The sequence below is a fragment of the Gambusia affinis genome, linkage group LG15 (genome assembly GCF_019740435.1).
Source record: "Gambusia affinis linkage group LG15, SWU_Gaff_1.0, whole genome shotgun sequence".
In the NCBI taxonomy this organism is placed as follows: Eukaryota; Metazoa; Chordata; class Actinopteri; order Cyprinodontiformes; family Poeciliidae; genus Gambusia; species Gambusia affinis.
The window spans coordinates 22,488,531-22,503,614 of record NC_057882.1 but is presented as its reverse complement, the minus strand read 5'-3'; the positions used below and the strand labels follow the sequence as shown (position 1 = coordinate 22,503,614).

General features: G+C 37.6%; 2 protein-coding genes across 3 annotated transcripts; both read right to left on the bottom strand.

Annotated features, from left to right (window-relative positions):
- Nucleotides 1-76: 76 nt before the first annotated feature.
- On the bottom strand, nucleotides 77-8,763 carry tpst1l (tyrosylprotein sulfotransferase 1, like). The gene is made up of 6 exons (XM_044140140.1): nucleotides 8,430-8,763; nucleotides 5,310-5,980; nucleotides 3,972-4,130; nucleotides 3,479-3,732; nucleotides 1,069-1,270; nucleotides 77-258 (listed from the first exon to the last, which is right to left on the bottom strand). Exons 2-6 carry the CDS (start codon nucleotides 5,703-5,705, stop codon nucleotides 220-222), a joined length of 1,050 nt encoding a protein of 349 aa, XP_043996075.1. The 5' UTR covers nucleotides 5,706-5,980; nucleotides 8,430-8,763; the 3' UTR covers nucleotides 77-219.
- On the bottom strand, nucleotides 5,844-14,670 carry LOC122844558 (calcitonin gene-related peptide-receptor component protein). 2 transcript variants are annotated; one of them, XM_044140142.1, is made up of 7 exons: nucleotides 14,600-14,670; nucleotides 13,518-13,554; nucleotides 13,324-13,422; nucleotides 13,156-13,250; nucleotides 12,988-13,045; nucleotides 11,930-12,083; nucleotides 5,844-5,980 (listed from the first exon to the last, which is right to left on the bottom strand). In XM_044140142.1, exons 1-6 carry the CDS (start codon nucleotides 14,605-14,607, stop codon nucleotides 11,934-11,936), a joined length of 447 nt encoding a protein of 148 aa, XP_043996077.1. In that variant the 5' UTR covers nucleotides 14,608-14,670; the 3' UTR covers nucleotides 5,844-5,980; nucleotides 11,930-11,933. The 2 variants fall into 2 exon arrangements, with proteins under 2 accessions (XP_043996077.1, XP_043996076.1); XM_044140141.1 differs by lacking the exon at nucleotides 5,844-5,980 and having other exon boundaries at nucleotides 10,653-12,083.
- Between the last annotated feature and the right edge of the window lie 414 nt (nucleotides 14,671-15,084).

Sequence of the window (15,084 nt, the reverse complement as noted above, 5' to 3'; positions counted from 1 at the left end):
GGAAAACAGTTCACTGTGAAGAGCTGACATTTAAAACGCAAAATATTCTGATAGTCCACCAGTCTTCACACTTGGAAACTGTAAACAAGTCTTGAGAAGAATTTAATGTAATCTCAACGTAACTGAAATTCCATTCCAACTCCTTGTGAGGCGAGACAACGGCTGGAATAAAAGTCTGTGTTCAAGTTGCATCTGTAAGGCGGCAGAGAGCTGTCACCTTTAACTGGGATCAGGAGAGTCTGCTGCCGTTTTCTCTCTCTGAGGGAAGAACAGAAACATTTCTCACTCACTTGAAAAGAAATTTAAAAAACAGGAGAATATGCAGTTGTCAAGAGTCACGCTGCTTCTTCAACAGCAGAAATTTGATTTATTTTAGAGACGATTGTCCTCAAAGCTGGTTTTGACTAATGAAGATTGAGGAAGTAATGTTTTAATCATGTCATTACATGTAAATTTATTTCTAGTCTAGACACAGTAGACAAAGTTGTCTCATGATAGTAACCAAATCTAAAAAGAAATGTTTATTTTCCAAATAATATGACAGTAAAGGTAAAAGATCTAAACTCAACATTAGCTCTATAAATTATCCCAGAATTTATTGCAATAAAGAATAATATTGAGACCACTTTCAAACAATATACTGGCAAAGGCAATATCATTTAAGTTCACCCTCTCAAAGATTCAAAGATCAATAAACATTAAACTCTAATGAATATTTAACCCTGAAACTGGAAGACATTTTATATATTGAAAATAAATGAGAAAAACAACAGAAACAACAAATAAAATGATGTTTCATAAATTATGGAAATTGTTGAGCTCATTTTAATTTATCTTGCAATAAAATTATTTATTGCTTACTGTTACAACGTTTCGAAAGAATGACCAACAACCACATATATGAGTATAAATAAATAACACAAATAGAAAAAAGGTCTACTTTTAAAAAGAAACAAACCGACAATCCTTTGAAGCCATGGCTACTAAAAGTGTTGAAGTTTATAAAGAAATTTAATGGAAAGAAAATAACATATTTAAAGATAAAAACAAAATCCTCCTGTCCCTTACCTGTAAGTGGTTAAAAGGAGACGAGATGGGATCCGCTTTTGTGTAATCAGGAGGGTTGGCGTGCGGATTGTAGCCCAGGCGAGCGAGCATCGGGGCGATTTCAGCCATGTCATCGATCACATTGCTGGGAATGTTTCCCACCCACTTAGAGAGGGCCTCAGTGTTCACTGGTTTCACCACCTGGTCTGTGGAGCGTTCAACCCTGCTCACACACACACACACACACACACACACACACACACACATACACACACAGGTCAGGATGGATTTGGCCATCAGCTTCTGGGTCTGACAGGGCAAAGGTGAAACTAACCAGATAAGGAGAGAAAAACTGAATACACTTTTTAACAGCGTCTGCAAACATAAAAAAGTTCCAACCAAACAGGAAGTAAAATAAAAAACGGTAAACCCTTTCAAGAGTAAAAATCCATGATTGGCCAAAAGAAAATTACACGTGTTAGATAAACAATAACCAAAAAAAACAGAGAACAGCTTTCTTCACAAACTCAGATCAGGTGGCATTTGGCCATGAGGTGCAGATACCTGAAAGGCAAAATAAACCAGACAAAGAGAAAAAAACTGGACATGCTTTTTAACAATGTCTGCAAAACTTATTTTTTAAAGATTTGTAAAGTCAAAGTAGCAATTTAAATCAAACAGGAAGTAAAAAAAAAAAATCAATAGTGAGCCAAAATTTTTTTACCCATGTTTAAAGAACAAAAAAAGAAAGTTGAGAAGAAATTTAAGAAATTTAAAAAATTTGACTAATAAAACCCATAAATGACATGGAATTTCACTTTCCTTGTCACTTCAATTTAATATGTGCATCTAAACTGCACATATCAAAAATAAGAGCAGAAAACAGGCTTATTTTGTAACATCTTTGTGAAAGGTTATGAAACATCTGTGTGAGTAAATGTTGCATAAGTAATAAAAAATAAGAGAGCTAATTCCCCCTGAATGTGGCCTAATTCCTTTAAATAACAGATTTGGTTTTAGCATGGTATGGCGGCCAGATTCCCACCAAATCCCCTGGACGGCTGCCCGGCAGAAAGATGCTCCGCTTGAATGACAACAAGTGAACAAAGCAGCACAAATGAAGTCTGCCAGGGGGGGTCACCAAGCTGAGCTTGACCTTGAGAGGTTAGGCTGCTTTAGAAGAAAACTCTGGCAACCCGGCGGCTCAAGTTGGATACAAATCTCCCTCCCAACCTCAGCTGCATTTTAATTCAAAACAATTCTCTAAAACCAAACTCACATAAATATATAATAGACATGCCTGAACATTTTTTACAACCTAAATATTGTAACATAATGCCTAAGCATGAAACCTCAGTGGTTATTAGTTACTGATGGGTCATCATTCTGCACCAAAATCAATCACTCTACAAATAGATAGCAGTTGACACAATACGCATCAGTGATGCATGTAATGTGTTATCACAGTTATTTATCAAACTCAAGGTGCAAAAGAAAGGGTAATTTTTTGTGGCAACGCTAAGCTTGGTCCAAACTGGGTCATGACACATGGAACCGTAAATCCAAACAAAGCCACAAAAGATAAGCTGAAACAGAAAAGAATTGAGGTATTACAGAAAAAAAGTTCAATCTGATTAAGATATGGTGGTGTGCGATCCTAATAGCTTTGCATAAACAAATGACTGCAAACCTCAAAGAGACCGAAGCTTTGTTGCAGACATGTGATGGGGAAGATAATCCCACAAAGATGTGGGAGACCAACGAGGTTAAATGGAAAACAGTTTATAACAGAAACTACAAGTAAAGGAAGTTACTGAGTTGTGTTCTGAGTTATTCACACATATCTGATAATAAAACCTAAGATTCATAAGTGCTTTTTAAAAATTTTTTAATATATAAATCTTTAATTTGGTATCTTAAAATTTGTATACTGTGGGAAAAGTACTCCATAAAAATGTGAGTATAAACAATCTTGTTTCTCCTCCTCAGCCCTACAGCCAGTTGCTTAGCTTGACTTTCCTTGTTACAGAAAATGAAAGACCTGTTGTCTTCAAAATGCAGCTACACTTGTTTTTTTTTAAACATGTCTGAGTCTTACTGAGACATGTTATTTTTAGATTTTTGTTCACAAGTTTTAAACTTTTAGGGCCATTTCACCCGTCTACACACAACTTCTCACAAGAAGATCATCAATGATGATGATCTTCTTGATCATCAACAACTTCTGTTTTTTAAAACTTTTTTCAAGTTGAGGTTTGGAGATATCTGCCTCTGAAACTTTCGCTTGCATGCCCACACCAGAAATCAGGCACTTTTTATGCAAAACTTCAAAAGAGAATATGGTTCTAAGTGAAATATTTGTGGACATACAGAACATACTTGCATGATGAGATATGTCAGAGTTTGTTGCATTAACGTGTCAAATATTCACCTGGACAGCGAAACGCCACCAGCTTTCCCAATCAGCTCTTCGTGGTGCAGCACAGAGGCGTCCCACTGCAGCTCCAGGAAATGAAGCAAGTCCCTCATTTGCTGCTCTGGGTGGAGAACCAGCTGCTCATATCGGACAGGTAAACATCGTGCTTCCCCCACCGCCTGGCACTGGTTGAACATGGCCTCCACTGCGCTGCTCCACTTGGTCAGACAGTCTCTGTAGCTGCTGAGGTCGAACCCCGAGATGGTCACCTGAGACAAGCAGTCAATAAAAAAAACACATTTAAAAAACGTTCACTAAAGATTCTGCTTTGCTGTGAGACAACATGACTAACGTTGTTTCACTCTCCCGCTCTAACCACTAACATCCCCACAGAAAGTGCAGCATCAGCACAAATTTGTGATGTGCCAGCTTGAAAATATAAGCCTGCAAAATAGAAGCCATAGAAGAAGTTTTCCTTGAAAATAAACAAGGAAGAAAACAAGCTTACTTTGCGAGATATCATGGAGTGGACGGTTGCCCGTCCGTCTCTCAACATGAGGACAAACTTGGCTTTGGGAAAGATGCGCGCCAAATAAGACAGGGACTTCAACGCAAATGGGTCCTTGTTGCAAAGACGAGGTGCAGGCTCTCCATGGCCGACTATCACCTGGAGCGCACACACACAACACAATTCAATACAGAAATGAGATTTAACAACAACCCTACAATAAAGTAACTATCTTCAAACTAACCTCCCTCAAATATCAGCACTGTATAAATACCTCCATAAACTTTTGCAAAACTATTTTCAATTGCAGTTGAAGGAAATGGAAATCTGTAAAACTCTTGTAAAATTTGAGATTACAGAGCAGTTTTATGTTCCAGCAGGGCAATGATACTAACCACAGCCTGAGCTACAGCAGAACCAATTAGCTTAAACCATTAAATGTGTTAGAAAGTTTCTGATAAAGTCCAAAATTAAAATAAAATTTGGAATCTGTGGAAATACGACAAACATAGGTCCAAAAATACTCTCCGCACTCTCTGACTGAGTTTCTGCAACTTTGCAAAGTTGTGCAAAGCTGACAAAGACGGAGAGATTTTGCAACGTCAGACTGAAGCTGGACTAAGGCATGGTATGGTTCTGAGATTTAAAGAGGCAGTACCATATGTTTTACAGGCGCATAGTATCATTTTATAGCATAATAAAGTAGCTATGCTACATTTAGCTGTTCTAACAATGCTGTATATATCTAATATAACTTGAAAGAAAACACCTTGATATTGGCCCAGACTCTTTATTTCTGAAACTCTGCCTTCAGGAAGCCAACACAACATGGCTCCTCTATAAACTATTTGACAACATTTTTACCGGTGTTGCACTGACAAGTAGCTCCTATAATGAGCTCAGCAAAGCCAAAGTTCCACCAGATGTTTGCCAACTGCTGATGGCTAGTCTGAAGGAGCTGAGGGGGGAGTTGGAAACTTGGAAGCTCGGAAGTTTCCAAGAGGAGCTGCAACTTGAAGGTGGAGCCAAGACCAACCAGCCGTTTTGCACAGCTGAATGGTTGCCATGGAGATTAAAGGATTTCTTAAACATGCATGAAAGAATCAAGTCAATACTCCAGGTATGTTTTAGCTAAGGGAATGACATTAGAACATACTGTAACGTAAAAAAAGTTGATTTTACATGATACTGCCCCGTTATTAAAAGCCACATTTTCACATAACTAAAAAAAGTCTACAACTCTTTCAACACATTGACGTGCTGAGGTAATCTTGTAATCCAATATGTTTACGGACACAAGGGTGTTAGAGGCTCTGTTATTTCAGACGAACCACTCACCTCCAACAGAAAGGCTCGCACCGCTGCGTCCAACACCTGGTCAGTGACGCCAGCCTCGTCCAAGCGTATTCTCTCCCTGACGGAGCGACTCCAGGTGGCCCTCATAGCCAGGAGGCGAGGGATCACCCTGGTCTCCTCTCCGCACCGAACAGCGCTGTGTGCATCCAGCATCACGCGCATCAGCGTGGTGCCGCTCCGAGGAAAACCCCCGATGAAGATGAGGGGCGTTTCTTCGGGGAAGTGTGGCAGACTCTGATTGCCCGAGGCCATGTTGAGCTCCATCCAGTGGTAGCGGTGGCTTTTCCGAGGGCAGTCTATAGTGTTCATGCCCAGGTAGAGCAGGGAGGCGGAGCAGACGAGCAAGCAGCCCAGCAGCATGTTGGTTCTGCCTCGCATGGCTGTTGGGGATGTTTTTTGGAACTCAAGAGCACATAAAATAAAACTTGGGGGGCGTAGATGGATTCTGATATGAGAGAATCCACGTCTTAAAATTTAACCGGAGTCATTTAGACATAATTAGATCAACAGAGATGAGTGGAAGTGAAGCTGAAGAAGCTGCAGGCTGGGATTCTTCCTCACTCCTCCACAGCCGTCATGGCGCGTTCTCCGACTGCAGGGCCCAAACCTGCCGCCGACCACAGTTAGCCACGTCGCCTAGCCATGACTACAACCTAAAACACACACAGAGACAGATTTTACACTATGAGTTGGAATAGTTTTATCAAGACTTTACAGTGTGAAAGAGATTACTTCACACCTTCTGAGTAATCCAGCAAGTTTAATTACGTGATTTACAGTTCTAATAAAGAGCTCTAAAACATAGTCAAACCATGAGTAAGTTATTACCCACTAGCAGGGAGTCATGGAAACTGTTGTTTTGGCAGAAATACTGGAACACTGTGTCTGAGGGGTTGAAATAAAGCTAGGGCTTTTGTTTTCTTAAACTTTTGCTGCCTCTGGCTGTCGAGCCATGTCAAAGTTCACTGCGGCAGGCCGCGACACATCCGAAACTACCAATTACAAATCTGTCATGTTTTCCTTCTCACTGACAAATTCTGTCAAACTTAAAACACAGTTTTAGATCAAGCTACTACTTATAGAGTAAGACATCCTGCAACTTCTCCATTTCATTTCTGCAGTGTGAGTGGAACATTTCTTGATCTAATTTACATCCTCCTACTAGCACGGAAAATAATTTGCTAAAGCAAGAGTTAGTTTTTCTGCCATCTATTTCAGACGGAAAGTGGTGAGATTCTAACATCTGGATGCCACGTGGAGCTAAACGTTCCTGTGCTGCCTAAAAAAAAACCCAACTCTGGCCAAGAGATCAAAAACAGAAAATATCTGGATGAGGCTCAAGGTGAGGCCCTGTGAGCCCTTGGAGTTTTTAATGTTTTTTAATTTTTACTTTTATTCAACATGCAACTAACATGGATTTACGAGGCAAGTTTTAAATAATTTTTCCTTACTGAATTTTACTTAAAATCAATCATTTTCTGTCCTGTAAAATACTTTAAATAAAAATTAATTAAATTCTGAACAATTTAACTACAGAGGCTATTATACACAAGTTGCTTGCACATAATTGCTCTTCAGAAATGTTACTTAAAGCTAAATGAAGGCCACAAAACTACACCCCATGGGAGTAACATAATAGGAAAAGGGTTTCTGTAAAGTCCAACAACTGTGAGTAAGTACAACGTGTACAAACAGGCTTAAAAAAAGCCATAGAGTCATTGGATCGCTAAATACCAACAAACAAGATCAGTTAAACAAACAGTGATGACTTGGGATCACAGGTTGCAAACAGGTAATGGTGTAAGTGGTGGATGGTAAACAATGTTAAGAAAACAGGAACTAAGAGTTAGTGGTTGAAGAGCCGACTTCCTGCCAACATTCAAAAAGGCAGAACAATCCTTTACATTTCCTTTCATTGGTATAACCTAAAGGCTAAGTACATAAATATTTTTTTAATTATAGCAGTCTGTACAACTGCAGAGTGCAGCAAGAAAAGATCTGCAGCTTGACAGATGCATAAATAAAGAATTTTTTTTTTTTTGTCAGAGCAAAGGCATGATTTAAATGAAGACGTACTGAGCATTGTAAGAGTAAAAAAATCCCGTTTTTACCTTTTTTTTTTAGTTTGATTCCATAGATGCTTATATAGTTTATTAAAGCATTTGTATTATCTCTTATTGTGTGTGCAACAGCACTATTTATCAGAATTTATTCAAGAAAATAAATCAGTCCATATAAAGGCTATGCTATTTTTTCATTATAAAAACTATTTTTTTCTTCCTCAATTGATCCTGTCACATACACATCTTAATAAACACAGGAATACTAAGGCGTTTGAAAAGTGTGGAAAATTATTTGATCATATTAGTTTTTTCCATAATTGGGTAAGTATGGAAAAATATTCCAATGTCTCTCAATGTCTACGTGATAAATACAGGGATCTGTAATCATCCCTACCATCCATCTAATGCACACATGTAATATGTTCCTACCTCGTTAATTCTTTTGTCATTATCATTTCCTTCAATCCCATTTTGTTTTCTATAAAGCTTCCTCCCCCACCATTTTTCCCTAAAATAGTCATTTTCCTTCCTTTCTACATTCTTTCCTTACAACACTTCTTCTTTCCCATACTCTGTTCTGTTTCCTTCTTTTCATCAAACACCCACTTACAACAAGCTTTGTTTTCCCATCAGAATCCTTTTTTCAATCGGTTTCTTACATCCTTCCTCTCCGTCAGTCTGGTGTTTGAAGGTTCCGTATTTAAATTCAGAAGACTATAGAAATATCTGCTGCTGAGACAGGGAGGACTTTAGATGCTGACAGTAAGATATGTCAATAGCGATTTGAAGTAGCGTCCAAGTTTTAAATTAAACGATCCCTGGAACCCGGAGCCCCAGGCCCAGCAGCTACACACATCTGGCCTGGTTAAAAATCCCCCTTGACTGCGTCTCTAAAATATTCAGCAAAGAGCCAGGTGAAAGACCTGACTGTAAACCCACCTCTCTCTGCGCCATTTACCCTCCTCTACTTGCTGTGAATAAACTCATTCTGTCTGAAGCCAAATGCGGTTTAAAATTAATAAACATGTCAGACACTCACCAACGTCCGTAAAACTGCCGAAAATTCGAAGAGGAAACGGACAAGGACCTTGATATAAAAAAAAAACAATAAAAAAAAACGCCCGACACACACCGCGGTTGTCCTCAAGAGAATTTCCCCGTTTTTTCCACCTGGGTTTTTAGCCGCACCACATCACAGCAGTGATATTGACAACATGCTGGCATTAAATGAGAGAATAACTCGATGTTTCGCTGCTTATCCCGGCGGAACTTTTATAGAGAAGTCGAGAAGCCTTTTGCCGTTGAAAAAGGGAAAAAAAAGACACCGTCGACACGAGCAATACGAAGCAGAGAGAACTCGCCTCTGATTGGGTAACTGCAAAAGGTGGATTGTAACACTGTCTGTGATTGGTGGAAGCGTTAAAGGGCTATTCCGCCTCTTTGACAGCGCAATTTTTTTTCTACCACTGGAGACTAAAATTACTTTACCACATCGATTGGTTTGCTTTCAGCGAAAGCCCACCGGGGAAATTTAATCACAGTGAGGGATTTACTGGAGGTTAAAGCCGCCACGTTTAATTTAACCATCTTTTCATTAGCAACAGATTTTTGGTTTGCTCTTAAGTTACATCTTCTTGAAGAATTAAAGCCTTCTAAAGAAGGCCATGTGTTACCAAAACATTTAAGCAACGTTGTGAAAATACAATAAATAAGACATCAAATAAGCACTTCTTAGATAAATAATGAGGCATAAATAACTGAAAAAGTGTTTCACACGAAATAATAAAATAGTGGCCTTTTTAGTAACACTGGATGACAATAACCATGCATCATTATGTTTACAGACATACAAGTGGTGGTAGACTTATGCTGTCAAAAAGACAAAATGGCTGGACCCAGCCAAGAGAACATTAAGTCAATAACACATTACTGCTGCTTTATGTTAATGCACTGAGACTGAGTATGAAATAGTTTTATACTACTGGGATTACACGAGCTGCAGCCAATCTATTAACCATGTGCATTCCAGTCTGTAAACTCTGAACAGTGTTGCCACTGCTGTGGTGGTGTTTCCTGCCTTCATTTTGACCTAAATCCAGAGAAATGAAGGGTTTTGCAACTCAAGGTTGTATCAATACATGTGTAAGTTCTACTGAGTCACAACAACCACAAAATACTGTGAAGAAAACAGGAAACTGTACTGAATGCCACATTTTATAAAACTAAAACAAACAAAAAACAAAAGATACTTAGATAAACTCTGAAATGTGTTGTGATTTCTGGACGATATAAGTTTCACCAACTTAATATTTCTCAAAAACATAGAATAAACAATGCCTTGTAAAAGCATACATTTTACTGGTATAATATATGTCAAAAGCTAAAAAGAAATGCTTTACACCAAACCATGCTTATGTTATAATAGTCCAGTCAAAGTCCATCCAGTCTGACGTAAATGCAGCAACTTGGAAAAAAAAGTAAGCATACCACAAAATACATGCATCCCTAATGACGAATGGTGCTAAACATAATAGCATTCCACACTTCTACATTTTTTTGGTAAAAAAAAACACACAACATAAAGAATGTGCACCATTTTCCTTCCACATAATTACAAACTCATTTGTGCTTCTCTTAACATAAAAGAATAAAATCTAGTGAAGCAACAAACTGAACACAGAGCACAAATAACTGCAAGGCACTAGAAACAGCAACCTTTGGTGAAATATTTCTCTCTCTTTTTCTCAAGTGGAGCTCTGGTTTTCTGCCACTGACCTTTGTGAAGAGTTGTCTCCGTATTTCTGTCTTTTTGTCTTCTTATTTGTGTCCCATGGAATGGTGAAAGGTTTAAGCAGGCTTAATGAGGTCAAATCAGGCTAAACCCTTGGTTTCAAATGGCAAACACGACTAACTTCTTTTCCTCTCCGCTTCCTTGTACTGCATACAGCAGTACATTTAAATGAAATGAATAGAAGAAACATGATGCCTGAATGGTGAGACTCAGTCCTTATCAGTCTTGAATGAAACCTAAAACCTAAAAGAACTACGATAAGAATACTCTTGTAAAATCTTTATTCCCATCTTAAGAACCACTTGTTTTTTTGCCTTTGCATAAACAAATTTTATAAAAAGAAATGCAGCTGACGCATATTTATTAGTTTCTATTTTAGTTTATGACTTTCTGTTTACCTAGGGTAAAAATGTGGCATAAAAAGTAATTGTTAATAAACATAAAAGAGAACTGTTTCAGAAGCACAAGAGAAATAATTAATCTGTTTAATATGACAAAGGTTGGAAGAGGACTCAACCACACCTTGCCACCATGAACAGTGAGCACAATGGTAAGGGAAGTAAAACAATAAATGTACAAAGTTCATCATTAGAGAACTGCAGCCTTTTTTTCAATGTGGGTTAATTATACTGCAATATAACATAAATTTATAGCAACACTTTCTGCACACCTTCATACTTTATTTATTTTAGAAGATTAAAATTCATATTTGTCATTTGAAAAATGTAATTTCTTTGTTAGTATTTTAGGTTTAATGAGCCAAAAACAAAACAGATAATTTCAAAGTTTTCTAAAGAGCTGTTTTAGGAATTTCAAAATTGTTAGGTGCTTCAACTGTTTTCAAGGTTTCATTCTACGGACAGGCTGATGAAATTATCACAACCAGACGAAACATCTTAGTCTAAGGCGAAGCTATAAAAATAAGGCAATCATGCAGTCGTTAGCTGAAAAGTTTGAAGAGCAATTTTCTTTCTATATTAAGGAAAACCTCTCCTAAATTAAGGAGAGGTTGAAGTTGAGTTAAGAATTTTTTTGGGGATGCAATGACAAATAAAAAATCTTCTGTATTACATGTGAAGTTTACAGTTTCTCTAACTTTACACAAAGACGTTTTATATTTTAAGTTGTAGACTCATGTCCTCTCTGCTTTTCTTCTTTTTTGGCATGAGTTTACTCCTTACTGTGTGTTTGTATGCCCACTCTTTAAGGAGATGAGTAAGAACAGGAAAGTGACGTGATATGCAAACAGGAAGGTAAAAAACAGAAATCTTCACACTTGCATCCTGAAGATCTTTCCTCTGCTGCAAGAGAACAGCAGCAAAACACAAACTATCCTAAGTCTGAAGCTGAAGCATGAAAGGAAAGCAAGAAATACAATAAGGTTCCATCTCCCGTCAATATAGACAAAGTTAAATTAATATTGTGCTTTTGGATTGGAACAAAATTATTTAATGTATGTTTAAGGCTGCAGGTTACATAAATGTTATTTGAAACATAAAACTCAAGATCTCCTCCCCTTTTGAGAGCACTTCTCTGTGCAATATTGACATATTTTAAAGAGATTAATATCTTCTGTGTGAAAGTGAGCATGTTTTGGTCCAACAATTTTCATTGCCATATTAGCTGAATAAACAGGATTAACAACTCAGCTTTTAACTGCAGTCTTGTAGTCTCTGTGCATCCTGTATTTGTGTAAACAGTTCTACAACGTGTTTAGCCACATAACCAGTTCTTCACATGGAAGTCACCGTGTCACGACTGATCTCCGCCTTCATCCATCTCCGCATCGGCGGCCGCAGCTACTTTTTCCTCCTCCGGGTCACCTGGGAGGACGTCTGCCACGTTCTGGATGAGCTCCTCGATCTGCTCCTCCGACAGCCGCTCTTCACTTTCCTCCACCATCTCAATACAACAAGAAAATGGAGGCCACGTTTAGTCATGCCTTTTATGACACCATACAGTTTGAGGGATTTTAACTTTCTGCGGAAAACCAATCTGCAGACCCAGAATTATGTAAAAATGTTTTAAAAAATAAAGGTAAAAAATGAAGAAAATGAAGCATGGATAGAAGGAAACAGGAAAAATAAGAAGGAGATCACAAGAAAGCAATAAAGTCCAGGAACATGAGAAAAAGGAAGGAGACTCAGAATAGGGGGAGGACAGAAAGAATGAGCTCAAGAACATGGGGATGAAAGGAGAAAAAGAAAGAGGAATACAAGGAAGGACAACAAAAATACAGTCATGGAAGGAGGGAGCTGGAAGAAAAACTGGGGAAAAAACAAGAAAAATATGAGGAAGCAGAAGGACAAAAGGACGCATACTAGGCAGAGAAGGCACAAAAAGAAAGAATATAAGTACACGAAACCTTAAGGAAACTCTGTAAATGCAAATATTCCCCCCATATTCATATTTTCCTGTTCCATAATTTTCCACCTGTTCAGCAGCCTGAAACAAGACTTCGAAGGTTTTTGATTTCAAACTGAAAACAGAAATCCAGCTGTTAGGAAGTATTTCCAGTCTCCAGTTTCCATTTCCATTTATGCAAGCCCATAAACTTGCTAATGAGTCATCTTGCTATGTCCCAGCATTCCCTGGCAACAGCCATTGTGATTTGAAAAGTACTTCCAATTTCTAGTTCTGAAATTATTATGTTTTGTGAAATAAAAGAGCAGAGTCTCAAAGAGTTTTGGTGTCAAACACCAGCAGCAGATTTGGCAAACAAGAGCCACCATGTCAATGCATCAGTAATATTAAATTAAGTAAAGCTATTACACAGATATTAATGATGATGGTGAAAAAGACTTACAAGCTGAATTTCCACTGCGGTCTGCGGTCGGTGGTTTAGCAGCTGGAGTTTTTCTGCCCTGGTGAAAGGAAACACATCAGATTCAAACTTAAAGAGACAGCAAGTATCGAATCAACTCTACAGAATCTGGGTCCAGAAATTTCAGGGCTTCAGTTAGAGCTTACTGACTTTGTGAGCTTGTGATGTGTCATGGTGCTGAGGAACTCCTTGACAATCTCAGGACTTTGTCTGCTGCACGGCGTCTTCGACAGGTACTTCAGAGTCTGATGGAAAAGACAGAGGATGTTACTGCCATGCTTTTCATGACAGAAAAGAAAAAAAGAGGCATGTGCCTACCTCATACATGATAGTATTGAGGTTCTGCTGCCCAACACTGTGTTTGCTCTTCCCTGCATCTCTTCTTTGCTCCTTGAGGTCTGTGAGGAGCTTGAACACCTAGAAAACATGAAGGAAAACAGAAAATCCACTTAGAAACCAATATGATGATTTAGCAACAACAGAGTTGTGTTAGGAGGGATTTGCTGCCTCACCTCGTAGTTGCTGAGCATGGCAGCATTTGCATTTTTCCTGAGAAGACACAAAGATGCAACGGTTAATTTATTTCATGCTTCAAGTTTTTCTGACTAAATGCACAAGTTTTGTTTATTTATTTAAATTACATTAGCTGCTTAGAATTTCTTTGTCTTGACTTTTAATGACATAAGTCGGATGAAATTTTATAAAGAACAGAAACATAGAGAAGAGTCAGGTTCTGTTTTAGACATTGCTTTCATGTAATTTCCAGAACTGGGATTTTTTTTTTACTTCCTGGACAAAGCCACTGAAGAAGTTACTGTTATCCCTAAATCTACTACCCTATGGTACGAATGGATCAGTTATTGTTTTTACCTGAAATTTTCTCTAAACAATGCAGCTAACACAGCTGTTACAACCATTTTCTCTGTGACCTCTGTTAGAAAGCACTTCTGGCTTTTTCTCTATTATCACCTTAAGCCTTTTAAATAAATGACTTAAGACATATTTAACTGAACTTGCTTAGATAAATAACATTTTACCATTCAAGATTAAACCAACTAAATCTGAATCAAATATATTAAAATGTGAATCATGTGATCTGAATTTGTGTATATGATTGGACCGTACTAAAACCCAATTGAACTCTGTATAACGGATATCAATTAGTTTGCATTGGGATGACATTATTTTACATAATTTGGCGCTTTTTAAATAAACTGGCCTTTTCTTAAAACACATGTAATTAGTAAAATATGCAATTTCATCAGTGAGAATATGTTTATTATAAGTGGCCATTTGTTTTATCTTAAAATTTGCTTTAATTAGAGTAAATTTAGTTTAGTGCTAAAATTCAACTCTAAATCCGCTAGCAAAAAGCCAAATATCTGACAACACGAACCCAAAATTACTCAGATAAACCAGTAATTTAAAACCATCGCAATTAAATTAAAATCATGTGAAATGTTTTCTTGAGGATGGATTTAACCGGGAACCAAAACGTACTTTACGACATCGTTAGTTTGTAAGATCAGTAACATATAATTGCAACTTAAATGGCTACGTAGACAAAATAAATTGAAATAATAGACAAACTTACACTTCCATTTCGCCCGCTGCTTTGGTCCGTTATTAAAGAGTCCGTAGGAAACCGAAGAATTGCTCAAACGTTCCACTGACTTAAAGCTACGTGTTTGGTTTGTGCTGCCCCCTTCTGTCGGTAATTTTTACTCCTAAATGGACCGAAATTAATACCTTCACACGTGTATTAAATGTATAAACTTAATATATTAAATTTATTATATTTAATGTAACAAATTACCTTTGGTAAAAAAGAAAAAGCCTCCAGCTCAAGTTAATTTCAGCTGTCTACTGAAAATATTCAGTACGGTTCAGTAACTATATTCAATCCTGCCATAAAGATAGATTTAAAATGAATTACTTACTATTCAGTACTAGTTAAAACGATTATTAAAACATTGATAAAAACAAAAATTTTAGTCTCTAGATAAAATTGGTAGATAAGTTCCAAAAAGTATTGACTAAGGGTGTCTGAATTCAAATCCAGGGCACACTTTTAAAGTT

What these genes read in the sequence shown, in the direction of transcription:
- LOC122844558 (XM_044140142.1), bottom strand. An exon ending in CCATGCTCAGCAACTACGAG is followed by an intron (nt 13,423 to 13,517) that starts GTGAGGCAGCAA and finishes CATGTTTTCTAG; the next exon opens with GTGTTCAAGCTCCTCACAGA. An exon ending in ACACATCACAAGCTCACAAA is followed by an intron (nt 13,046 to 13,155) that starts GTCAGTAAGCTC and finishes TCCTTTCACCAG; the next exon opens with GGCAGAAAAACTCCAGCTGC.
- tpst1l (XM_044140140.1), bottom strand. Translation starts at nt 5,705, where the DNA reads ATGCGAGGCAGAACCAACATGCTGCTGGGCTGCTTGCTCGTCTGCTCC. An exon ending in TGCGAGCCTTTCTGTTGGAG is followed by an intron (nt 4,131 to 5,309) that starts GTGAGTGGTTCG and finishes TGTGCGCTCCAG; the next exon opens with GTGATAGTCGGCCATGGAGA. An exon ending in ACTCCATGATATCTCGCAAA is followed by an intron (nt 3,733 to 3,971) that starts GTAAGCTTGTTT and finishes TGCTTGTCTCAG; the next exon opens with GTGACCATCTCGGGGTTCGA.